The sequence below is a fragment of the Trachinotus anak genome, unplaced genomic scaffold (assembly GCF_046630095.1).
Source record: "Trachinotus anak isolate AG129_WGS33_773 ecotype Australia unplaced genomic scaffold, CSIRO_AGI_Tana_v1 ptg000016l, whole genome shotgun sequence".
In the NCBI taxonomy this organism is placed as follows: Eukaryota; Metazoa; Chordata; class Actinopteri; order Carangiformes; family Carangidae; genus Trachinotus; species Trachinotus anak.
This window is the reverse complement of record NW_027273867.1, coordinates 21,629,796-21,656,338: the sequence shown is the minus strand read 5'-3', so window position 1 is coordinate 21,656,338 and position 26,543 is coordinate 21,629,796. Positions and strand designations below refer to the sequence as shown.

The window sequence follows — 26,543 nt, the reverse complement described above, 5'->3', positions numbered from 1 at the left end:
GCTGTGCTTTCACATATCTCTGTCCACTTTTCTTTAGTAGCAGGAGAATCAGAACAGAGCAGCAGAAATACTGGACGTCAAGATTGTTGGTTAATTTTCAGTTTGTTGATTTTATTAATCAATTGGTTTCCAACTTTTTTTCTGAATGATAGCGTTTCCTAACAACCCGATAACAAATGTTCCGAGGTCCAGTACTGGTCAGCTGCCCAGGGGTTGGGAACCTCTGGATTAATCAGCTAATTGTTGTGATAAAGATCTAAGAGAGCAGGATAAAGGATTTGATGACTGGATGGCAGGACACAAACCTGTGGCAGGTATTTTACAGCTGCCTGTTGCTGCAGCGACAGAGGACTCTCCATCATGGAGTCCAGTCTCTCTGATGAGCTACTGGTCAGCCCTCCCCAGTCTGTCTGACTGGGAGTGGTGCCCGCTGTTTCTGGAGAGGTAAGCGGCAGGTCGCTGGCGTAGCCCGACTCCAAGAGAGACGACCTCTCTTGTGCTCGAGCTGGAGAGTCCAACCTAAATCCCTTAACAGCCACAGTCTCCTGAATCTGAAGTTCGTTAGAGGACAGAGGGGTTTCATCTGCCGACAGTCTGGCTCTACTCTTGTCCTCCTCACACAGCAGGACTTTGAGAATATTTCCTGTGACCGGAGATGGGACAGGGGGCTCTTTGCGTACCTCCACTTCACTGTCACTCTCACCCCTCCACAATGGAGAGCCATAGTCACTGGGGTACATTGTCCTCACCACACAGAGTTTACCATCCACCTCTCGGATATGGACCACACCTTTGCGCTCCCTCTCTGGTGGTGTCTGCACCCCCCCTGATGTCCCTTCTGATCCTCCCGTTACCCCTACATCCCCCTTTTCATCTTTCTCTAGTCTCCCTTTGTCCTTTTTCTCCTTCTTCTGTCGGAGTATCCAAGGTTTCTCTAGGACCCCTTGGACTTTTTCCTTAACGCGACAGACCCTCCCTCCACCTGGAGTGGTACTGCCCAGGGCTGGGGCTGTGTTGACCGGGGTGGTGGTGGTGGTTAGGCTTGGGATGCTGGAGACATCTATGATTGCGCTGACTGTGTCTTCCTCCCCTGGAAGGCAGAAGACCCCTCTCCAGGCTGGGCTGGGATTGGGAGACACTTCAAGTATTCTGTTGCCCAAAAGGCCCCCTAAAGTGGCACTGGAGCCGGGGGAAAGAGTATTGCTGTGCAGATTAGTTTTGGAATGAGTTAACTGGGTGTCAGGCACTGTTATAAGACTTCTAGCTCTGTTGCTAAAATCTGAATCTTCTGTTTCTACAACTATGTGTTTTTCCTCCTCATCTTCGTCCTCTTCCTCTCTTTCATCTTGCTCATGGCTTCTTTGCTGCTCGTAGTCCTTTTCTCCCTCTTCTTTCCTGATCTTCTTGCCCTTGTGCTTGCGTCTGAAACGTAGACGCTTCTTTGGTGAAAGTGGGGGGGCTCCACTGACTTCCCCCTCCCGAGGAGGCCTGACACAGCCCATGGAGTTCCCCATGTCTTTGATGTTGACAGAGAACAGTGTATAAAATAGAAACTACCGCAGATACAGGCAGTTAATCCATCGTAGAGGCCAAATGACTGTTTCCAGTTGCTTGAGAGCAAAATCCCATCCCTTGAAAAAAGACACTGGAGAGAAAATGTTTAAATGCACTGACAAGTGGCTGACAGCTCCCTCATCAATCTGACACCTGTGTGTAATGTGCAGTTAGGACGAGCAGGTTTAGCTCCTCTGGCACCATCTTAAATACAACCTGGTGAATAGAAAGATGGCTGTCACTGAAGAAGGGCGGGGGCAGTATTTTCCTCAGGCTGGCAGTTGTATGTATATGAGGAGGGAGCTGGCTGCCTTGGTCTGTTTTCTGTATCCCAGAAGACCTGTGGTCGCAGTCAAGGACACGAGGACACAGTTATGTCAGCAAAGCCAGGAAAATAAATCTGGTTGGGGTCAGATGTCTGATTTATCACCAGGCTCTTGACAGGTGAACTATTACCTGGGGTAAGGCAGTGTGTCAGGCTGGATGAGGAGTGTGGGAGGGAGAAAAATGCAGTGCAGTCCAGTGCTCTTCAGCCCATTAGTGACGTTCCAGCTGCTTCACACTCACACACACACACACACACACACACACACACACACACACGCATTGCATGTGTCTGCATGTGACACGGGAGTGTTTGTACTGCAGGATTTCTGGGAGTGCTGGAATCAGTGGCAGTCTCATCTCATGTCTTGATTCAATATTATAATCCTTCCAATATAAGAGTTGATTATTATTCAGTGATGTGAGAAAAACAACACGTCGGCCGCCACAAGTCCAGATTATCCACAAAAAAGTGAAGTCAGTTCGAGGTGCCGGTGTAACCCAGGAGCCCTATCTACACTCAGACACAGCAGCTATCTGAGCTCATGAATTAATGATGCCTCACTCCTACTGTGGTAATGTTATTGCAGTGCAAGGGAAGAGAAGTAAGAGCAGTGAGGTAAGTCAGCCCCACAAAAGAGATCAGTAGGAATCTTATCTGCCACGGTACTTGTAGTGGAAGTAGTATTAATGGTGATGCTGTCGATATCCCTCGTAGTGACGGTGAGCTTGGTTCTCATTCTGCCGAGATAGCACAGCGTCCAGATTGGTTGTTGGTGAGAGATAGTGTGCAGTCAGCCATTGCTGCCACAGATTGCTGGGAGATTCAGCCAATATTCTGACAGCTTGCTAAATACTCAATCAGAGCATCAGCTTCCCAACCCAACACGTCTCCTTATCATCCTCCCACGATTTATACTGCTCATTGAGCCGGTGTCTCATGTGATGTGTCAGTCCTTACAGCATGTGTGTGTTCCTCGTCTTAAAGGACTCTTGTTGTCAATATGTTGGAATCCAGAAGCGCTGGCGTTAATTTCGCCCATTGACGAGATTGGCAGAGAAGCTCGCAGTCTTCACAGTGATCATCTGCAGCAGCCAGATACCTGTGGAATCAAGTCATCGTAGTCCAGAAAACCTGAAAAATGAGGCTGTGTGCCTTAGTAGGGTGCTGGTCTAAATCTGGAAGCAGACAAATGCAGTCAGACTCCACCTTAAGATCCCCAGACACCTTAACATCACATGCCTCTCCCCTGGATACCAGAGTGAAGATTCCCCCCACCTTGATGCCAGACTCCCTGAGGACCAGAGTTGGCTGTGAATTGTGTCCAATCATACACCTCCTGTGTCCTGCTGTCAGCCTGCCAGTTACTCAGATAAGCTTCCCTCCATCAGGTGGTGCAGTGCGACGATGCAACAGCCTGACAAAATCCACAGTTTGCAGGAGGTGGGAGGTATTTAGACCATGTCTTATACTGAGGCAAAAAATAGACAGTTTGGGGAAAAGCCTCAAGTTCTTCTTCTCCTCTCTGGTGCCTTTTTGTCCCTTAATAGCTCCTCACACCCACCAGATCCAATTAGGAAGAGGCATCTGGGATAGGATCTGGAGCTGGACTCTGAGGAAGAGGAAGGGAGGAAGAGACTGGTCCACAGTTGGCTTAGCTAAGGTCTCGTCAAGATCCAGTTCTAGTAGCAGACCTACTTCACGTTCAGATGTGTATCTGGAACAGAGCCAAAGGGATTCAATAACCAACGAGAGGCAGTCCCGAACTCCTTGCACCACAGCAGCAGAGGTTAGGACGAGAGGGTCTGCACTTCATGTGCCCTTAAAAAACAAAGACTTGCAGGGAGCAAAAGCAGGAACACAGGGCGTCTCCGGCTAAAAAAACAGACCGAGGCTCCGTCAGACAAGCATGGCTGGATTGATCCAATTGATACGGTGCAGGCTACAGAAACAGCAAGTGTGTGGCTGACCAGCAGAGAGTATGAGTGTGTGTTTGTGCCTGCGAGGTTGGGCGGTCCCCTGGTCAGCTGTGTGAGCCCTTCTGCATACGTGTCCACGAGTGTGTCTTGTCCTGCTGTGCGTTTGTGGTTTGAGGCCTGCTGATCAGGGGAAGCCGGGAGCTCCAGTCACAGCAGGCAGCCTGGATTCGTCTCTCCTTCGCCTGGCTTTGCTCCTCTGCTTTATCCCTGGCTCGCAGACGCCGGCAGAGAGAGAGAAAAGCTTTTATCTCCCGCCTGCTGCAGCTTCACACTCTCTTCTGCTCGATCTCTCACTCTCACAATCCACCCCTCCCTCCTTGGCTCTCCTCCTCCTATCCGCTTCCTCATTACTCCTACCTCTCTCTCTCGCTCTCTCTCTCTCCCTCCCTCTCTTTCTAGCTCTCTCTCTTGGCTGTTAGTGAGAAGCTTTCTATGCCACAAACACACACATGCACACACACACACTTGACCCAAAAGCTTCCCTGAATGACAGGCTGCAACAGGGACGGAGAAAAAACTGCATTTAAATCTGAATCAGACTGTTGCATCTCTGCAACTTAAATGAGGGTGAGCACTTCACTGTGTTTCTCTCCATCTCTTCGATTCAATCTCCAGCTGCCCATCAGGCTATAGGTATGAATGGATGTGGGGTGAAAAGGAGAGTCGCCAGGAGAGGGAAGGAGCGAGGAAAGAGATTTGAGGGAATTAAGAGAAAGTTGAAAAGGACTGAAGAAATACAGGAGGGGATGGATGGAGGCTGTGAAAGGATCAAGAGCTGAGAGAGGGGGAAATTAGAAAGTTTCCTTTATGCAGACGTAGCTAAGCTTTCAATATCACTTGCAATGTTGAAAATCAGTGAGAAGGACTGTTTATTTATTGACTTCTGCATCAATGTAACTGGATTTTACAGGTATTTAATCCTCTGGATTATCCAAAAATAGACCCTGTCAATCTGATTTTTTAATCTATAAATGGTCAGTGCTGTGCTGAAATGATGCTTAATCGATGGATGGATTAATTATTTGTCATTTTTGTTGTGCAAACGTGTCAAACATATTCTGGCTCTAGCAATTTAAAGGTGACAATTTTATGCTATTCTCCCCCTCCCTCATCGGGTTTTAGCAACAAATATGTGAAAATCATCTTTTACTATTTTCTGACAAAATGAACAATTAATTGGAAAAATAATTGACAGATTCACTGATAACAAAGATAAGTGTAAAGATTCTGACTGGAGCAAAACATCTCAAAAACACAGGTCTCATATTTAACTGTTCTCCTACAACACTGAACACACTGATACCACGAACAGCCTTAAAGCCTCCATAGGCTTCCACCCACCACCACATAAGAATAATGTAGACATGTTATCCTGGCAGTAACACTGCACTCAGAGACCTCACCACTGAGCATATACACAGCACCTAACACATGGCAAATATGTTCAGAGAGACAGATATGGATGGAGACCACAAACAGGCGGGAGAGGTCTTAACTGGTGAAAGCTGCAGTAATCCATCTTCTCTCATTAACCCAAAGCATAAGAGAACAACACACAACAAACAGACGTGGAAAAGGCATGAACCAATGGGAGAACAGCACTAATCAAGTCCCCGAGGCTTTCATCCCCTCACTGTAGCTACATGCCATCATGAGCTGTGGTAATCAGACAGCAACCTTCCTCTGAACCCCTGTCAGCTTCTCCCAAGTCACACGCTGCATGTTCTTCTGATCACATCTCTAGCAGCTCTTTTGTCGATAATGTGCACTTATATAATTCATAATTCAGGCTCCATCTCGAACATGCTGAACCTTTTCACATCTTAAAGCTGATCTGAAATCTAACATCAAGCACACTACTGCAGACCACTGCTAAAATAATTAGTGTGATGAAAAGCCCACTTCACTATGTTGTTGTATGGAGATATTTCTTGCTTTAGAAGCATTAGAGATCTGCACTAAACAGCTTACAAGATATTAAACTATGTTTCTCAAAGTATTACACCCCCAACCAACATAGGAGAAGAAGAATGAACTGGGAGACCTTCAATACCAAACAAGATTAACAATGATGAAAATGAAAAGTCATTCAATCTAGTTTGTGTTACTTGGAAACCTCCTGACAAACTGTGGCCATGTTATACTGAGAAGGACTCACAAAGGTTAAGTATATGAAGTGGTTTCATATTGAAGACTTTTTCAAAAGAACCAAAAATAAACACTGCACATGCCCTTGGGATTTTGGTCAGTGCTTTTAAAGTTCTTGTCTCTGCTCCATGGCTGTATTCAAGCTCTGTAGGTAATGCTGCACACAGAGGCTCAACGGCTTGGGCATGACATCAATACACTGTAACTAAATGAGGAGAGTAAGGCCATAATACAGCTCGACTTAGGAGCTATTTAAGCACTGAGGCATGTTTAAAAACCTACACCTTCTCATCAGTGTGGTGCACTGAAAAACAACTGTCACTTAATGGCACTGAACTGTTTGAAATGGGCACTTCAGTTTAAACCGAGGTTTTCACTGACAAAGGTGGTGATCGATCGATGCAATAGATCCTAAAATTACTACCTCGGAATAACACTAATAAACTGGCCCCACCTGCTGATTCTGCCTGGAAGCATGACGGCGAAACAGTGAAGAATTTCTTCACCAGCTCATAAATTAAGTCACCAGGAGTTGGCAGTGACATACAGCTGGTTTAGCCAATCACAGGCAGACACAGTGCAGCAGGAGGAGGGTCCACAGACAGGGATGTCTCTGTTTGGCTGGGGACTTCCAGTAAGCCAGGTCATCTGTGATACTGAGCTAACTGGTGGCACCTAGTGGTTTGGCTGAGTAACTACAACCAGCTTTATTTTTGTATTTAACTGGACAAATGATGCCAAATTATGACTGATCAGATTCTGTTGTTACCACAGCAGAGCTGGGCATTCAAGACGTTACAAAGTGGCTTTCAGGAAGACAGATATTTGCAGGACAGACATGACAAACACACGTCTGAGCTGTTTGGTCTGAGCCGGCAGATACCACCTCATCTGTAGCATGATGTGCTGGCGAAATAATGACTAACAACAGTTATGACCCAAATGAAAAACGATGGCTCAGTGAGAGACTTCCTATAATTAGCTGATGCTCTGAGTTACTCATTTGCACATACACACCCTGATCACACAGACCTGGAGGCTTGTTTCCAGAAATGACTTCTTCATCATCATCACCCTCATGATCATCAGACCACAGCTGCCAGTGGGAATAATGTGGAAATGATAGATGTCTGTACTGATCTGGGCCATGCATCTTAGTAACAGTGAATATTTGTTTCATGTTGACTCGGACAGAAACGCAGCAGCAACAAAACATAGAACAACTTTTTGAAGCTTTCTGCACAACTGTGAGTCCACAAACAGGCCTTCAGTGCACAAACATGGACTTTGCAGTGTTACAGTAATGTTACTATAACTATGTTTTTGTTAAAGCTGTGACTCTTAGTGTGACCTGGAGGTGGATGTTTTCCTTCCCTCATATGTGGTTGAAAATAACTGAAACAAGTTCCTATACTGTACCACAGAGTCTGAGTCCTAATATGCCATGAACTTTCTGGCAGTGTGATGACACATTGCAGATGAGTAAATGCTAAATGTGGCTCATGTTGCTGATCCACCACTATGGATTTAGAGTAATGATCATGTAACCGCTGATGTGCTGCAGGGACACTGAGCTCTGTGTGATGGAGTTTCTCACTGCCGCTCTAATGTGAAACTGTCGTCATCTCCTGCACCCAGTGAACTCTCAAAACTCTGCAAACCAATCCTCTTCCTCCCTCCCAGCTTTATTTCTTTTTTATGTCTTCTTCATTTCTTCTCCTCCTCCTCCAGAACTCCTGCAGCCTGTTTCAGCCCCCGTCCTGTCCATCATCTCTGGGTTAGTCCTCTCGTCCTCCTCCTGCATCCCTTCATCTCTCTGTAACACCATGTTCTGCTGAGTCATGCCCACTGAAACGGTTGCCGGGGTGTCATGCACTACTGTTTCCATGGCAACCAGCTGGCAGTGTCACCTTGCAGGGTCACATCAAAGCACAGTCTAATGGTCAACTGCAGCAACTACAAGTAGTTAGTGACTTTATCTAAAAATCAAACTGTGTCAGTCAAGAAGAATAAGACAAAAAATGAGACACTGAGAATTTGTTTTTTCAGTCTCAAGAGCTGTTGTTTTCATTTGCTTTTCTCTCTAATGTAGTCGTCATGCATGACTAGGACCCAGTGGTAATAGAGTCCCGCTGTAATGATTTAACAGAGTACAACCGTATCTGCAGGCTACAGTCATGCAGGGACATTTGGTGGAAATTATTCCACATCAGGAATCAGAGAGAAAAACAGCTCAGATGACTGACTGTCTAAGACCAAACGAGCTGCCCTTTAGACAACATTTATTTCCTACTTCCATAGTTTCAGACTTTTACAAACTTGTAGTTTTAAAAAAAATAGCTGCAATGCACACAGAGTTTTTTTATGGAAAGTCTACAACTAGTTTTTCTTTTATTTTTAAATTGTGAAGCACTTTGTGACATTTTTGCTAGTACAAATGAATTTTTATTTCAATCACTTGGGGGCAGCAGAAACAAGTTGTTGTCACAATATTGACACGTTATTACCTTTTCAGCTGATATGGCAAACTGCTGGCTAAGAGTTGCTTATGTTCACATCCAGCAGTTGTGGAGCAAAATGATCATTGAGTTGGACTCATGTGTTTGTGCACCTGAGGATCGGATGTCTCTGTTTTTGGTCTCTTCCAACTGCCGAGGGACATTTCTGACTCTTTAGCTGCTAAACGCTCCACTGTGTTCTCCAGCTTCTCACTAATGCGTCTGTCTACTGTTTGGTACTGAGCAGGTAGTGTACAGTGTGGTTCTGCCTGCTGCGGCCTAAAACAGCCTGATGGGAGCAGTGACAGTGAAGCAGAGCAGTAAATTTACGTAGCGGACAGTTAAACATTGAGCTGAACCTATAACGCTCTGTAAAGATGGACGGAGCTGCAGGTTCAGGGGAACAATTATCTGTAGGTTCATCACAACAAAAAAAAAAAACCTTCTCACAACGTCATTTGATACATAGTTTTGTACGATGATAAGAATCATGCGTATTAGAACTAATTAGAATGATCAGTTTTAGCTATAAAAACAGTGAAGAACAAACTAAACTAAATCTTTTTATACAGTTTGAAACTGCTGATCTGTTAATAATGTTAACCCACAACCTCTGTGCAGCTGGAGTTTAATCCAGGGTTTATTCATGGTGGCATTCCCTCACTTTGCACAGTAACTGATGCAGTAACTTGGAAGCTGCCATCAGCTGGTTTACAGGAAATCATGTGACACATATTTCGAATAGGTAAAAAGATACAGTATGCAGGAACAAACTGTGAATCCAGGATCAGTGTTTACATGAAAGTCTACAGAGCATGAAGTCCACTGTGCTGCCTTTATGCCCTGGCTGTCCAACTGCCAAACTGAAGCCAAACAAGCCAGTGTGCTCATGATGTTTTAGAGGACAAGTTAAGGTTAACTCACAGATATGCCTAAATGCTTAACAACACAGAGTCACACTGTAGACTCTTAAAACACTAGCATGAAAAACTTGCAACAAATGCAGCTATGACAATGTGTGTAAATCCAACTAACACAGCACACAATACACACTAACATACACACACTAACATGTCGGCTGAACACCATGTTGGTTCATTAGGAGACTGTTCTCCATAAGAGCAGATGTCTGTGCACTCGCACAGTGAGGCAGAGAAGTAAACCATCATATTGGCAGGAAACACTTAATACCTGGAAGTCATCTTGCTCATAGATTCCACAGGGTGGACACACACACACACACACACACACACACACACACACACACACACACACACAGTCTCATTTCCAGTCATGGAGAACACAACCTCCTCTGTTGAATAAGTTAACGGTGGTTTGCCGCACACAGCCTGCCAGTCGCATTTGGAGCAATTTGCTTTCATCTCAGTCCATTTAAAATCACAGCAGTGATGATGAGGGCCATCACTCAATTATTACATAATCATTGTTATATTGTCATTAATACATTGTGGGCTAAATCTAAGAACCTCTAGTTGCTCATCAGGTTTTTTCCAGCGTAGAACTCAAGAAGCATGTTCATGTTGAATTAACTGCAGCAGCACAGAGTCTAACATGGGAAATACAGAGCCAGACACTGCAGCACAGCATGTGAGGGACACAGACCTGGAAGTGAAGGATGATGGTCCAGATGAGACCTAACGTCAGTTTGGGGTTCCCATCGGTGATGTCATCGTTCCTGATGTTCACAAGTTTGACCTGGAAATGAAAAATATAGAGAAGAGAAATGAGAAGATTCACATTTACATTCCTCTCGTCATCATTTTGAACCTGACTGGACCAATAACCTAGTCTTCATTTCTCATGTTCAGGATAAAGAATATCTCTGCTCCTACTATCATGCCCATTACATAAGAGACTCCCTGAGACCTTGTTAAAGCTTGTGTCGCTGGCTAAACCCAGCCACCCATGCTGTATAATTAGAGCTGCAGTGAAACTCCAAGTCCTCCACTGCTGCTGTCTCCAGGGAACAAGACAAGAAAGACGAGAGATGTAGTTTAAGAGAGATGGAGGCTTGTAGAGATATGGAGGAAGAGGTGTTTCAGGTGAAAGAGAAAGCTGCAGCTTGAGAGTAAATAGAGAAAGATGCTGTGCAGGTAACATTAAACTGGCAGAGAGTGAGCGAGACAGGGCAAGAGGGAACAATAAAAGGTGCATTATGAGAGAGGGGATAGATAAGTAATTTGATGCTGCATGATGTGAGGATGCTAACAGCTTTTACTTTATAGTAAATAGAGGAAATGGAGTGTGTGGTACAGTTACAGTTTGTAGAATAAGAAGTGCAGGTTACTGTAAAATGCAGCTCTCTCCACTGCACCAACACACAAGAACCTGCTCAGTCTGTGCTTCTGCAAACTGGGTCGAACTTGCAGCACAAGGACTCAAACAAGTACCAGGAACTTAAAACTACATTAAAGTTGTCTGTTCTCATCAGAAAAACTTACAGGTAGCTTTCACACAAATTACCACAGTGAGAGACTGAAAATGAGGGTGTCAATGAGAAGTGTGCTGTGACTCAGGGAAAGCAACACCAGAATGCAAGGACTTAGTCCCTGCAGTACAGTACAAACTACAGTCTCGACTAGTAGCTCAAGGATACTCTATAATACTAATAGGATGTTTTCTTAATTGTTAATAATGACAACCATTCACATAACATTTTCTAATTTTTTGCTCTTATTTTGGTATTGTTATTATATATTATCATTAATTTTATTACATATATTTTGAATCTATTAGTTTTTCAATATCTTGATGTAGTCACGTTATTTTCTTGTATGCTCATTTTGTATTCTTATATTTCTGTATTTTTTCATTATTACTTAGGGGGAGGCTTTAAATAAGCCCATCTGGGCTTTTTGCCTCTCCCTGCACTGCATGTTATTTGTTTTCCTTGACACTTTATGTGTATTTTAAATTGTGCAAAACAATAAATAAAAATAAATAAATAAAAACTGCTGCACTCACAGAAAAGCAGCGAGATTGGTGAAAACTCATTTTGGAGGTTGAATTATCCCTGTTCTGAATATCCATGTTTTGTGTGTGTGTGTGTGTGTGTGTGTGTGTGTGTGTGTGTGTGTGTGTGTGTGTGTGTGTGCGCATGTGTGGACATACCTGTCTCTGTTTGAGGAAGTCCAGTGCTATTTGGACATTCTGTAGTCGATGAAATCTCATTCGCCCCTTCTCTCTGGGCTGGAACAAAAGACAGAGGAGAACAAAATAATGAGGAAAGTCAACAAGAGATTTTATCGTCAGTGATTTTTAGTGACACAAACACAAACAGCAGCAGTGTGCGCAAATAAAGCAGAATTAAATCCACAGTGCAGGGAAGTCATGAAATGTTCCTCTGGGGGGCGCTGTCTTCAACAGAGGCTGTTAAAGACATGCCAAAACCAGACTCTACAAGCTGGTTTAGCATGAAGATGCAAACTTCACATCAGACCGTGTCTCTTCTTTTCTTTATTCAACAGACACACAAACATCCAGCTTAAGGTTTAGTAGGAGGCAAGAGAGTTTGAGAGATGGAGAGAAAGAGAGAAAATAAAACACACACACACACACACACACACTCTTGCTGCAAAGAGTATACAAGTAAAGTGCAGGATGCAGATGTGGGTTCACACTGTGCTGGTAAAGAAAAGGTTCACTCAGGATTAGTCATCACGTCATCACAGGAGAGGAGAGGAGAGAGGAGAGGAGAGGAGATGTGAAAGGAGAGGAGAGGAGAGGAGATGAGAGAGGAGAGAGGAAAGGAGATGAGAGGAGAGGAGATGAGTGTTGTACTATAATTTACTTACATCCTCATAATTCTAGCTGTGTTTTTATTTCATTGTTATTCTCATCTCTCTGTGAAGCACTCAGGTCGACATCTGTTGTTTATGTGCTCGATAAATAAATTACATGTAAGTTTTTCACATGTTCATTTTTAGTTTGTGGACAAACACAACACATGCTGTTTCATTCTGTCCTCCACCTGGAGTCTCAGTGTAATTCTGTATCATCATGCAACTGTTGTTTTGGCCACATAAATGTTTATGAGACGAATAATTAATCTAATTATGGACTAAAAGAAAAACAAATCAGTGTTTAACTGTCCAATCAGGACAGATTTCAGATGGAAAAGACTGTGATTATCACAATAATGTGTCACATCTGGAGGATCTGCAGTCCTGATCTCATCTTTGATATGGACCATTTTACATTTTTACTATTGAATGCTTTAAGAAAATATCATCTCATTAACAGTAAATCCAGCTCAATCTGCTAAAAATATGACAATACAAAGACTATATTTTATCTTTAATGTGCAACACATGCAGAGCAGCAGTCGAGCACTGTTGAGTGAAAACATATCTTTGAAACGCTGACATTGAGAAAATAAAGGTTGATGAACGTCCAATTCTATTTCTGATTCAAATGAAGACATGAAAACCTGCAGAACATTACGATGCTGTCACCCAACAGAAATGATGGCCGACATGTCACAGCACACAGTAACACTGCATTGTATGGTGTCACGTGCAGCCGGGTTTGGTTGGTCAAAAGTTAGTGGCACAGCACTCTCATGCAGCCTCACAGCTCCACCTGTGGGGCGGAGGGTAAAGCTGAAGGGTCAGAGGTCAGAAGTGAGAGAGTGAGCGGTGGGGAGAGGGAGAGGGTTTGATTTGAACATACTCCCTGAGCTCCTTCCTCCTCCTCATCCTCCCCTCTGAGCAAGATGAGAGGGGGCGGTGCCCGCGAGGCGTATGCCTTTTTCAATGAAGGGCCGCTTTTCTGTTGCTACGGTGACAGAAGGGAGGAAAATGGGAGATAGAAAGAGAGGAAGGGGAGATGTAGTATGAGAATTGGTGGATAAAGAGAACAGATTGACAAGGGCGGGAAACAACTGAGAGAAGTAACAAAAGTACAGTAACTGCAATTCAGACCAAACACTGAAACACTGAGCCAATGTGGACAAGAGACTGAGGGACACCCGAGCTCGCTTTACTTTGTCAACCACTGTTTCAACAGTCAGGAATGAACTTCATCTTAACTTGTGAGGAAAAACAGACAGGAAGTCGTTAAAGTGATCAGAAAAAAGGGATATTTGAACATTTCCAATTCCATAACAGACAAACTTGTGTGAAGAATCAAAAGCTGCAACTAAACTGCAACTAAACGGGCAGCGACTCAAACTTATTTTGTTGTTGTTCTGTCACTTCCTGTCCTCTGTGCGTGTCCTTTGTGTGATTGAGTGTTTGCCTAAGGAAACCACAGTCAGCAGTCTGTTTCTGTTAGTTTACCTGTCTGCAACTAAATCATCCTGCGTCACATCGTGGCCGGTCTGTCTGTCAGCATTAGGACTAAGACTCTTACATCATCATGCTGAGCAAAGTCAGTCCTCGGAGGCTCGAACTCCTGCTTTACTATTGTTGACTTACAGCTGGTGATCTGGAAATTTCAGGTTGCTCAACTTTGGCACTAAACAGAAAGTTTCGAATTTCTCCCAAACTCCAGCAGTATTTTTTGTTTGTAAAATTCACATGACCAGGATGCAGTGAAGTGGGAATGACAGGATGTGTGAAGCAGAGGAGTATGTGATGGAAAACCTTACAGTGTGAATAACAGAAAATAATCATGTCTGTGCAGATGTGTGTGTGTGTGTGAGTGTGTGTGTGAGAGGTAAAATCCATACCAGGGTGACTCCAGAGAGGACCTCCAGCAAGGAAATTAAGTTGTGTCCATCCCTCAGGTCCTCATACAAGTCTGTGATGTGCTTCCTCACCTGAGAAAGGAGGCAGGAAAGGGAGGGAAGGAAGGAAGGAGGAGGGAAGAGAGGGGAGAGAGGGAAGGAAAGGGAGTGAGGAGAGGAGAAGAAAGGAAAGGAGGAAGAGGGAAGCAGAGACAGAAAGAGACAGAAAGTTAATTCCACCCTCCAATCATCCGTCTGTTGACTCAACACTGTTGACATCTGCCAGGCTGATTGTCCCACAGCTGATAGGGATGGTGACAGCGGTTGCCGGGTCAACAGAGACGAAGCACCAGCCGTGGCCTCTCGTCTCTGTTGCCATGACATTCCCTGCACAACGAGTAAGGTGGGGGGTGGGTTTGTTACTGGTGGCGACCGCTGCTTGCACAGTGACTCAGCAGCCTGGCTGAGCTGTGTGTGATGTGATCAGCATCAGTGCTGGTTTTGTATGAAAGTGGGACACACACACACACACACACACACACACACACACACACACACACACACACACACACACAGTGACTGCTTCAACCTGAACACAGGGGGAATCATGGATCAGCTGAGCTGTGACGAGTGCTCCACTGAGAAACAGTGCTGTTCTGACAGCATCACATGAAGCTTCCTCCTTTAGATGGGCAGTAAATGAATAACTGCATGAGACAATGCTTTTATTTGCTTATGAGATTTTATTTTCTACTGCAAACTTTATCCCTCACCTTGTAAAAAAGAAACAGTTTCAAAAGGTAAAAGTTAAAAAAAATACAACTAATTATGAAATGAAAGCCCATGATGTCTTTAAGGCAAAAGGTTTTTAACATGTGGCACATGTGATGTGATGCCTTACACACAGTCAACACGATGATGGGGTGAAAGAACAAAAGATGATAGATTTATAAATAGCAAACTGTAGACATAAGACTATAATACTTTCCAGTTCTCCAGTTTGTGAAGGAAGCACATCATGCACCATAAACCAGCTGCAGAGAGCCACATTCACAGCAAACCAAAGAACAGAAAAACTTTTCATTAGTAAATAAAGCGATTCAACTGTATTTTTCTTCTTCTGCAAACAGACAGCAGGAAGTGAGGGTGGTTGGCAGGCAACTAAAGGTCAAGCATTCCTGCACAAAGTGCTTCAAGACTGTTACTTCAACAGTGCAGACCCACAGAGGCAACCAAGGACACATGTCTACCTGCATTACAGTGATTTTCCTGCTTCACACTGCACCTACAGAGACTAAGTTTTGCTGCAGTCCTGGCCTCAGGACAAGAAACTCTACTTCCACATTTAACCAGAAGAGGGCAACACAGTCACAAGAGTAGGCTCATGGAGCAAACTGAAGAGGTCTTGCCCTTCCAGCTAAGCCATGAATTCATAAAAATAATAATTAAAATAAACCCTTAAATTTCTTTATTAAAAAAAAGTTCCTCCTTTGCCCCTGTTCAAGGTGGAGCAGAAGGCCTTTTAAGGTGCAGGCCAAAGCTAAAACTGCCTTTGGCTTAGAACTGCTGCTACAAAACTAACGACATTCCTTAACTTGTCCTTAAAACCCCCTCTTTCGTACTTTCACTGTCTATTTTCCTCTTCCTCGCTCATCTGTGTCACACTCCCACCCTTCTGTTGCCGCCTCCATTTCTCTATTCAAGGGTGACATCAGCTGTTTTAAAGGGGAGCTGATGGAACAAGTGTTAATGAGATGACAGGAAGAAATGGTGTATCCAACACTGACTGGAAATGAGGCGCTGCTTTTGTCTGTGTCTCAGTGTGTCAGAGCTTGAGCTTCTGTTTATTACCACCTCACTGTCACTGGGACGTGAAATCAACCACAAAATATCCCGTTATCCTCATTCTCAGTCATTTCCGATAACTTGTCTAGATACAGGGACAACAGCATTGCATGCTGGTCCTTCCGCATTAATATTTAGACTAATAACAAGTCCTTATCATAAACATATTTTTTCAAAGAAATGATGATGATCCTATTTACATGTTCCCAAACCTGGAATCAACAAGCTTTAAAATGACTTTGCTTCAGGCTGCTTCTTTACTTAATCAAACCACAGTGTCAGATGATTTGTCTGTCAAGGGAAACTCAGAAATGTATCTCTGTTTATGTTCCCATGGGTCTGATGGTCCATCAGACAGCAACTGCAACAACTACTGCATGACAACACATCAGAAACTAAGTCTGCAGTAGACTCCAGTGTGTGATTCTGACAACTTAAAAATACGACAAAGTTCAATTTCAAGACGCAATCTGGAGATGGTTGTTCTGTGACATGCTTTTATGAACAGGAAGTGTTTGTGTGTGTGTGTGTGTGTGTGTGTGTGTGTGTGTGTGTGTGTGTGTGTGTGTGTGTGTGTGTGTGTGTGTGTGTGTGTTTGTCTGGACTGATGTTGCTCACACAGCCGGCTGTGTCTGATATGTAGTGACAGCACCTGGGTGACTGTAACATCCCTGCTCTGATACACTGAACACACATCTGGGTTCGGATCATTTTAACACCTCTGTACAGCTCAAACATGTGAAGCAGAGTGAACGATGCTGCTTCCTGTAACGTGATGTGTCTGGTCTGATAAACCTCACATTACTGTATCTGGTGCTCCACAGGTCAACATTTCATCCATTTCTAACAGCAAGGTTTTTGTATATTGACACTGGGACCAGGGTCATGTAATGAAACAGTTTGTCGATCAGTCAATGAACAGAAACTGAATCATGAACTATTTTTATGAGATAAATGTCGTTCTCTAGTTCCAGCTTCTCTCAGTTGTGAGGATGTAACTGTTTTATTTTAGTCTCATGTGACAGTAAATTGGTTGTTTTGGCAGCTTAGATTGTTGCTCAGACAAAACAAGCTCAGAGTTTACATATTGAAATCATCATTTTTTTTCATTATTTTCTAAACATCAACTAAGAAAATAATCAGCAGTTTCACTGATGATGATTGTTGTTAGTTGCATGTTGCTGCTGTGATCCAGCTTAAAATGATTTTAAACAAGAGGACAATGCTTTATGAATATGAGGTGAAACAGTTCTTATGACAGAAGAGTAAGTGAAAGAAAGTAGTTTTTCAAACAACTCTTGACAATCTAAAGCATTTTAATTAAGAAAGTCAAATCAACACTCGAGCCTGGTTTCTGTGTAACTCTGGCAGCTGTTTGCCTTCACGTCACAGACAAACACAAATACAGACAGACTGCATGTGGTTAAACATCTCATTAGCTGCAGTGTGGCTAACAGAGCTAGCCTCCTCCTGGCTTCTCGATCTACAGCTACAGGACTTCATGCCCACTGTGTCAACAAACTGCCGGGTCACCACATGTCACTGCATACCAGCAGGTAGCTGGGAGGCCAGTGTTTATATTGGCCCCTGTCTGCACTGTATAAACACATACCTGTTCACACCCTGCACACCTGAGCAGCCAAAAACATACCAGACATGACACACACACACTGAGCAAACGGGAAACAATGGGTGATGGTGTCACAGAGCAGGAAGCTGAGGTGAGATCACCTGTCTATCTTTATCCATCTCTCTTTCCTGTTTCTTTATCTGTTCATCTTCATTCTCTTTGTCTTTATTTTATATTCCACCTTTCTGTCTTCATCTTTTTCAGCCTCAGCTCTGCTGTTTTCTGCCTGTGTTTGCCTCTAAATCCCAGCTGACAGGGTGGAGGTTAGTAGAATCAACAGTCCTGGCTAAGAGTCAATAGATGATGTAGGACGCACTGATATCTCACCCTACCTTCTGCTCAAGTGCTCAGTGTTGGGACATATTGTTCTATTGTTGAAATATGACTTTTTAGCAACATTTTTTTAATCCAACAGCAGCAGATACTTCAACAGACGTCCTCTTTCATAAGCTATCCCTTCTCCATCTCCCTCCACCCATCCTGTCCTGTCTCCCCCTCCCTCCGTCCTCTCATCCATCTATTTCACTGCAACAGTAAAGGTCAGCACTCTTTTTAATAAATATAACTCAAGATGACCCCTCTGTTAATGTAATAGCTGACGGTCTGTGTCTGTGTGTGTTAATGTGTAGAGTGAGCAGCAGTTGTTCATGATGCTGCCTGGAGTCACTGTCTAGGCTTCCTGTCTCTTCCTATTTGTTTCAAATCAATATTCCATTTTGAAACATTTCAAATCCAACTATTGCTTTTTTACACAGTAAATAAGGGCTGATTGATTTTTTTTATCTAAAAAAAAAATGTCCATCACAAGTTCCCAGAACTCAATTCCACGTCTTCAAATTGTTTGTTTTGTGCGACCAGTCGGAGCCACACACAGAGATATTCAGTTCACACATTAATGAAGCCTAAAAATTCTCACATTTGAGAAGCTGGAACAAACAGATATTTGGCATTTTCCCTTATTTAATAACAAAAAGAAAAAATACACACATTCAAATAAATTAACGATTATTATAAAAATTGTTGTTCATGAATTTTCTGTAAATGTTTCAGCACTACTCTCTCTCTCTCACTAATCATTTATATTCTCTAGTTATTGTCATTATCAAATGTTCATCTGATTATTTTCACCAACAATTAATTATTAGGTCTATAAAATATGAAAACATAATGAAAATGCCTTCATTGTTTCCCAAAGCCCACACTGACGTGTTCAACCTCAAGATATTTAATTTACAGTCATTTTACTGCTTAAAAAATGACCCTGACCATTTATCCATCGTCAGCAACGGTGCCAGTTTTCATTTTCTGTTAATTGACTAATCAACTAATCACTCAACTCTGCTCTCATGTTACAGGAAGGCCACAAAAAGACTGTGACCTCTCATTACAGATGAAATGAAGTTTGATTTCCAGCAGTGAAAAATGCTCCCATCTCTCCTCCTGCTGCTCCTGCGCTCCATCTCTGACCTACATTCACGGCCAGCGGCTGGTCCTGCAGTGCCAGCTGATATAGAATTACACCCACAGGCTGGGCACTGTGACCACAGTTGCTCCAGAGTTATGGGGTCAGACAGACATTACATTCCCCGGTCATGTGCCAGAAATACCCAGCATTCTCCTCTGCTCAGAGTCCGTACTGCCTGAGCATGTGTGACACATAGTATACATACTGTACATACAAACTCTGTGGATGTGATAGAAATGTGTATATGTGTGCAGATGTGGCAGCACAAACACATGTAGGCAGCACAGGCAGCTGTCTGTGACCTACATGAACAAAGACGACACTGAGGAAACAGCTACTAGTTCTGACAGAGATTATAAATCAATGTTTCCCCTCCAGTATCACTGTCCTCAGGAAAAAAGTGAGCATTTTAACTGATGTCCTGACATGACTAGAGCGCTGCCAGGTACTGTGCATTGTTTATTTCACCGTGAGGGGAAGCAGTGTAGATCTAATTTAACAGGATAGTTTAAAGCGCGAGCTATTAAGTCTTTATGCAGCTGTTCATTCAGATTTAATTTATTCAGATGTTTCTTTATTGATGGCTTCAAACGCAATAATCACATTTGAGATCCTGGCTCCACAAAGCGATCTGTCAATCTATTATTTAATATCTACATTCCAGTAAACATTTCTAAACTCACAGCCGCTATTAAATATTCATTCAAAACTCACATTCAGTTTATGCATCACTTTGCTCTCCCTGTTAAACATGATGAGAGTGTGAGCACAGCTGGACAGACGGGAGAGATTTAACAAGCTGTCATTTCGGAGCCATTTCTGACAGTGACAAAGCAAACGGGCAGAACGATGGAGACGGATGCTGATCCATCGACAGGACGGTGCAGTCTGCTGCTCAGACAGGCCCACGTTAACGCTCAGCACACAGGTCTGATGAACCACACTGTCTCAGCTCAGTGGAGGGAGAACAAACACACCATCAGGAAGCGTTAGTATAAATAAATATAATCTGTTTTAAGCAGGAAGACGATGCTAATATGAGTAAGATTAACAAGACTGATGTTACTTGTTTTGCTCGTTTAGCTTTCTTCTTATATTACAGTGGTGCGAATGAGTTGGATTTTAGAACCTTTATTTTATATGTATAGGAGGACACTATATGACATATTGCAGGATATCAGGCCCTTTATCTTTTGTTACATGCATGTAATTAAGGATCGTGTGAAAGGTTTGCTTGTTTGTTTGATCTGAGTTGGTGTGAGGCAACACATTAAGTTAAAAATGTAATTTCCATTGAAGTTCAGAGACAATTCGACCGATAAAAGCTCCAGCATTTAATATAAAATAATTCTAAAAACTCTGATTAGCATTTCAACAAATCCAGAAGCAGCTCGCTGCAGAGCTGGTGTTACGTACCTTGATGAGATGCTTGTTGACCCATTTTGTGAAGGTTTTCTTCTGCACCCTGTCCCGCTCATCTGAAGAAAAACAAAGAGAAAGAGAGGGAGGTTCATTAACCCAAATCCAGTGTGGATGCTGCAGCCAGCGCAATTACTCTTTACACACGCACACACACGCACACGCACACACACACACACACACACACACATTCCTCAAGACACACAAGCAAGTGTAACTGGGTACCACTCACGACATCTCCTGTGAGATGACTCAGTGCTCTTCCCAGCGTATGATCTGATAGAAAAACAAACACTGGGCAGGTTCTTTGAGTTCATGTGCAACAACTCAAGGTCCTGATGATAAGAGCCTCAATATGTACAAACATCACCTCTTGTTAAGTCTGGGTCAGCCCTCTTAACATCATCCTGACACACTGAGGTTGTGCCAGTGAAGCTTGACACTGTTGTTTTTTTATTTTCCTCCTTCTTCAGCTCAGTTTGTTTGTCTGTGTGAGGGTCTGACCTTTCCACCAGTCTGTGTTTCCACAGTGTGTAACTGAAGTGTGGTCTGCAGCCAGGCGGCTCCAGCCTGCGTCCTCCACGAGCCAGAGGAGTGAGGCAGTCAGGCCAGGAATAGAGCCTGATGCTGAGCCACAACTGTGTTATTCCCCTCCCCCTCCTCCCCACCTCCTCTTCCTCCACAGTAACGGAGCCTCTCTTCCTCTCCTGCTGCTCATATCAGTCTGTCTGGGAGAAAACACAGACCCTCTCTCTTTTCCTTCCCGCCATTCTGTTAAATATCTGACTTCCTGCTGGACAGATACTGAAACATCCTCTCAAGTGATGCCATACTGCACCTTACTCAAACTCACTGATTCAGAATCAGCACAATATCACATCTTTATCAATTTATTTCTTATCTGTGAATTTCCCCTCTAATAGTTGAAAAAACACGCTGACATGTGAACGAGTGAGTGAGACAAAACCTCATATCAAGACTAGCTCCCTGACAGAACAGGGTTTTCCCTCCAGTCTGTTAAACAGATTCAGCTTCAGATTCAGCCAATCAGAGAACAGCTTGCTGCAGGTACGTCCCCTTCCTGCCTGTTGTTTATCAGCTGCCATGGTGAAGCTATGAAAGAGAGCAGCCATGTGGAGAGACAGTATCACTTCCTCCTTCAAAGATTTTATCATCTTTCTCTCTCTCCCTCTCACACCTACACCTATAAAAACACACACACACAAACACACACACACACACACACACACACAGATTTGCACAGAGCCTCTAAACAGCTTCGACACCTTCAACTCTTGAGCTCCAAAAGTAGAAAGGATTTTCCAAAGAGGAAATTCGATTTAGGATTTAGTAGGTCAAATATCTCAACTGGATAAAACTCAAGGTCAATCTCAGCACGCACACACGCGCACACACACACACACACACACACACACACACACACACACACACACACACACACACACACACACACACACACACACACACACACACACACACACACACACAGGGTGACACATTGAAGAGTTTACATAGAGGGCAAGCCCCCAGGCAAAGAACATATATTTCAACATGCTCTTGCAAAATAGTTTCACCACTTGCTTCCCAAACCTGCCTGGGTGGCTGAGCTCGTCGGCCCAGAGGAAACACTCAGGCTTCTACATGTTAATAGGTCACACACGCATATTGGTCACACTGTCAGCTACACGTTCATTACTGTGTCTGTGAAGACTCATCAGCCTCCTCTAGGTCTGGTAATCAGGGTTATAAATCAATCATGTATGATCATTAAGTATTATTACATTCACACAACTAGGAGAGGAGACATGAGAAGAGGCGAGACGTAAGTGACAGCCACAGAAAGGCTCTCATTCATCTAGAGAGAGGGGGCTTTGTTAAGATGTACACACCCCTTTCCATGCTGTCCAAACACAACAAAACACACACACATACTCATGTCTTGCTCTTTGCCCTGACACCAACAATGATTAATTGAGAGCACATTTAGCACAACTGTTGTCACCGGTGTGTGAACAAATAGGAACTGTTCAAACACACAGGGCAACACGTGCTGACAGGAGCCGCTCTGCACCGCGGCAGCATGTAAACAACAACTGCAAATACTCTACAGCTACTCTATGGCCATTTACACACAAGTACACACACAAGTACACACACATCTGATACACACACACTGACCTGCACAGCACATGAGCGAGTACAGGTGAGCATTGAGGAGACATTCATTCCTGTAGTCAGGCCACATAGTCCGGCTCTCTAGTGTTAGCTCTCCTCCTTCATCTGATGCTAACAGTGCTGAGTCCAGGACAGCAGGCTGATAATTATAGTAGTAAGACGTCTCTGGCAACAAGCTGCCTCCACGTATCCAGAAGTGAAAGCTGCAGGGTGAGTGTGAGCCACCAGCAGCAGACTGGCAGGTGCTTCCAGTCTGAAGAGCCCCCTCTCTTCTCCTTGGTTCTCTCTCTCTGGTTCACCTGTTCCCTCTCCCCTCGATCGCTGCCATGTCAGCCTCTCTCGCCCGGCCTTCTCCCTCTGTCCCTCGCACTCTTTCCCAGTAGCAGTTGCTCTCACACGTGTGTGTCAAAGTCAGTGGCAGCTCCTCCCCCTTCAGTCTGAAACGGACGGCCTCCCTCCCTGTTTACTCCCTCACCTCAGTAATACTTCCTCACCAGTCAGTGGCGCACTCTCTCTCTCTCTGTCACTTGTTCTCTTGCTCGCTCGCTCTCCGTTTCCAGGCCACAGCAGACGGTCTGTAGCTGCAGGCAGCAGCTGATGGTGGCTCTGCAGAGCTGCAGGGGTGTTCCCTCTGTTTATCTTTTCTCTGTTTTCTTTCCACGATGCTTCTCCCTCTCTCTGCGTAACTCAACTCTCCTTGCTGACATGAAGGATCCACAGGGACATTTTTTTTTATTTTCTCTATTTTAGTTCACTGCCTGGAAGGACAGTTGACGCAGAGTAAATCCACATTTCCAGTCAACAGTTTAAGGCAGTTTTCTCCTCATTTTCACCAAACAGGACGAAGTGTTCTGTTGTGCAGAGGGGACCGAGGCAGTTTACATCTTGCAGAAATGTTGTTAAAAATAAAATGATTTTTAGGTCTCCAGCATATCCATTGATGATGATGTAATCCACTCGAGTCTTCTTTAGATGCCACAAAAGCATTAAAACCCACACAAGCATTAAAAAATTACAAGTAAAGCTTTTTCTGCAAAACTATGCAAACACACATGCACACACTTCTTCTGTTTCAAGCTGACAAAAGCCAGATGCAGCCGCTCCAAGACATGTTTCCTTGCCTTTACACTTCCTCCTTTTCTCATCTTTTCTTTCCTTATGAGGCAAACACAAACTTCCAAGCCTTCTTCTGTAAAATAGAAAATAAAAAACCAGCAGCCCTGAGGCTTTACTTCTCTGCTCGTAGCAACATTAGCTCTGCAGCTTTCTGAAGGGAACAGAGGGAGAGATGGACTTTAGTCTCATCGAGAAAGGCCTGGTGGACTTTTGACATTTATAATCTAATAATGAAAGGAAAACCAGCCCAGCAGAGTCTTTCATCTCATTAGTGCATGTGTGTCTTGTGTGTTATGGGGATGGGAGGGAGAGATGTGAGATGACGAGGACGTACATGATGAAAACAGCCTTGATCATATTTCTGGCTCTGGTCCAGGCGTGTGCTTTTCAGGCAAACACAAGAAGCAGGCAGCAAGAAGAGGCCTGTAGCAGCCTTTAACTCACTGTCTCAGGCTGAAAATATCGTCCAATCATGGCAAGAAAATCCACTGTCCAGATCTCCTTCCTTCCTTTCACAGATGACAACCTGAACTCATATCTTGTTCATTGCTGTGTCTCAAAATAGCTGTGCCAGCCCAGACAGCACCAAAGCAGTTCTGAATTATTTCTGCTCTGTCCAAGAATCAGCAGCGTGGAAGTAATGAGTCTGCACCGGCTGAAAGCTCAGCTGCAGCCACTGAGTCAAACAACAGTCCTGAGGAGGTCATGTGACCTGGCCATCATCAGAGCAGCTCCTGACTGCTGGAGCAGCTGGACTGTGTGTCGTGACAGTACAGGTACACACACACCTGACCAGGCCAGACAGTGACTCACACACTCTTACAGCCACAACAAGCTCGGAGTAACACAAGCTCCTCCTCCTCCTCCTCCTCCTCTGTTTCCTCCACAGACAGCGTCACTCCTTCATTTCCATCCCTCCTTCTTCTTCTAGGTCCTCTTCTTCTTCTTTGTCTCCTCTTGCTGTCAGATTCCTCCTCTCCTCTTTGCGTTCACAGTGGTTCTCTCCCCTCTTTCCATCTCTAAGGGACCGTCAACACTAAAAATACCAGACGGAGCTTACGCCTCTAATACCAGGCAGCGTGCTTATCCCTCGCTCCCTCCTTCTCTCCGGTTATCATCTCTAATCTCCCTCTCTTCTGCCCCGTCTTCCGGTCTTCTGGCTTTCTCCTCTTCTGATTCAATTAGAATTAAAAATGGGAGAAATGTTTCCAAGTGTTTTCCTTTTCCTCTTTTTCCTCTGCTAGTCCATCATGCCATCTTCCCCTCTTTCACTTTCCCTTTCTTTTTCAGTTTCTCTTTCAGTCAGACAGGCTCCCAGGGCTCATTTATCTCCCTCTCTGGTGACACTCGAAGGCTGGCACCAGCCTCCATTCCTCTTTTTTCATTTCATTCTTCCTTTCCTTCCGCTTCTTATCCCCTTTTTCTCTCACAGCTACGGACACTGCATGCTAAATGTTTGTAAAGCAGGACAAGTTCAGGCAAGATCTGAAATCAGCTGACCGAAGGACAAGTTTTTTGTGAGACCTTTAAATGTTCAACATCCAGACTTTCTCTCTTGCTGTTTGGTAGCTAATATGCTCCAATTACACACAACCAGCTGTCCAGAGAGACACAAGCCCCGTCATCAGATTAAGATCAGACTCAATCTGCCCACCTGTGGCGACAATGAGGCACACGGTGGCTTACATGGAGAAAACTACTGCATCAATAATGATACAAAAATCTCATAAAGTAAAGCTGACCAAAAATCACACAAGATAAACACACACACACAAAAACCCACAATAAAAACAGATCAACTCTGTCTGATGACGACAAATCCACAGCCCACGTTAATAAGTGAAGGTGATTCAGGGTGAGTGTGGTTTTATTACTGACCCACATCTAAATAAAGACATCATCCGTGTGCTGGTCATGACATCACAGAGATACGACATTTGTTTTTAGACGCTGAAGTTTTCCTGCGACAGTTTGTTTCTGTTGTGTCGCAGTAATCTGAGGCTGTTAAATCCAGGAACTATCCCACAAGTTCACTGCGGTTATTAATCATTAATCAATATAATCTGTTCAACTATTAAAGCTGAACTATTGAACTATTTATATTGTATTACTGGATAAGATGTTGCAGCTAATATCAAACTCTAAAGCTGTGGTTCTGAACCTTTTCCAACTCTTGGCCCATTTGAAAGTGTTTTTGAATACCCACACAGAGGCCAAATAATTTGTTTTCACAGCACTTTTTATTTTAATGATAAAAACAAGAACATGATGAGGTCTGACCGGCGACAATATAAAAATTTGTTATGTTTTTAAATATCATTTCATTTTAAAACATTTCCAAACAGTATTTATATGTATGTATGTATGTATGTATGTATGTATGTATGTATGTATGTATGTATATATATATATATATATATATTTTTTTTTTTTTTTTTTTTTTTTTCCCCTTGCCAAAATTCACCAAATTTTGCCAAAATACTGATTTACAAATAATTTGTTGGCCCACTTGCAATAACTTTGTGGCCCACCAGTGGGTCGCAGCTCACAGGTGGGAACCACTGCTAAAGTAAAAAGCTTTGTAATTTCAAAGAAAGTGTAAACCACCATGATTTGCATGTTGAGTAAATTTTAACCACATCATGAAGATACAGTATCAACTGCTACACACCTACACAC

The 26,543-nt window shown here is 43.6% G+C and overlaps 1 protein-coding gene across 24 annotated transcripts in view; it reads right to left on the bottom strand.

Annotated features, from left to right (window-relative positions):
• macf1a (microtubule actin crosslinking factor 1a) overlaps positions 1-26,543 on the bottom strand; it is a 224,626-nt gene that overhangs the window by 110,605 nt on the left and 87,478 nt on the right. For 7 of the 24 annotated variants that reach the window (XM_071501049.1, XM_071501053.1, XM_071501054.1 and 4 more), the window contains exon 1: positions 306-4,143. In XM_071501049.1, the coding sequence (XP_071357150.1) occupies positions 306-1,514 (1,209 nt within the window). In that variant the 5' untranslated portion in view covers positions 1,515-4,143. Of the gene's footprint in view, positions 1-305; positions 4,145-10,127; positions 10,221-11,636; positions 11,715-13,196; positions 13,302-14,196; positions 14,287-20,549; positions 20,612-22,751; positions 23,127-26,543 lie in introns of those variants that run through there. The other 17 variants (XM_071501060.1, XM_071501061.1, XM_071501068.1 and 14 more) reach the window with 5 other exon arrangements.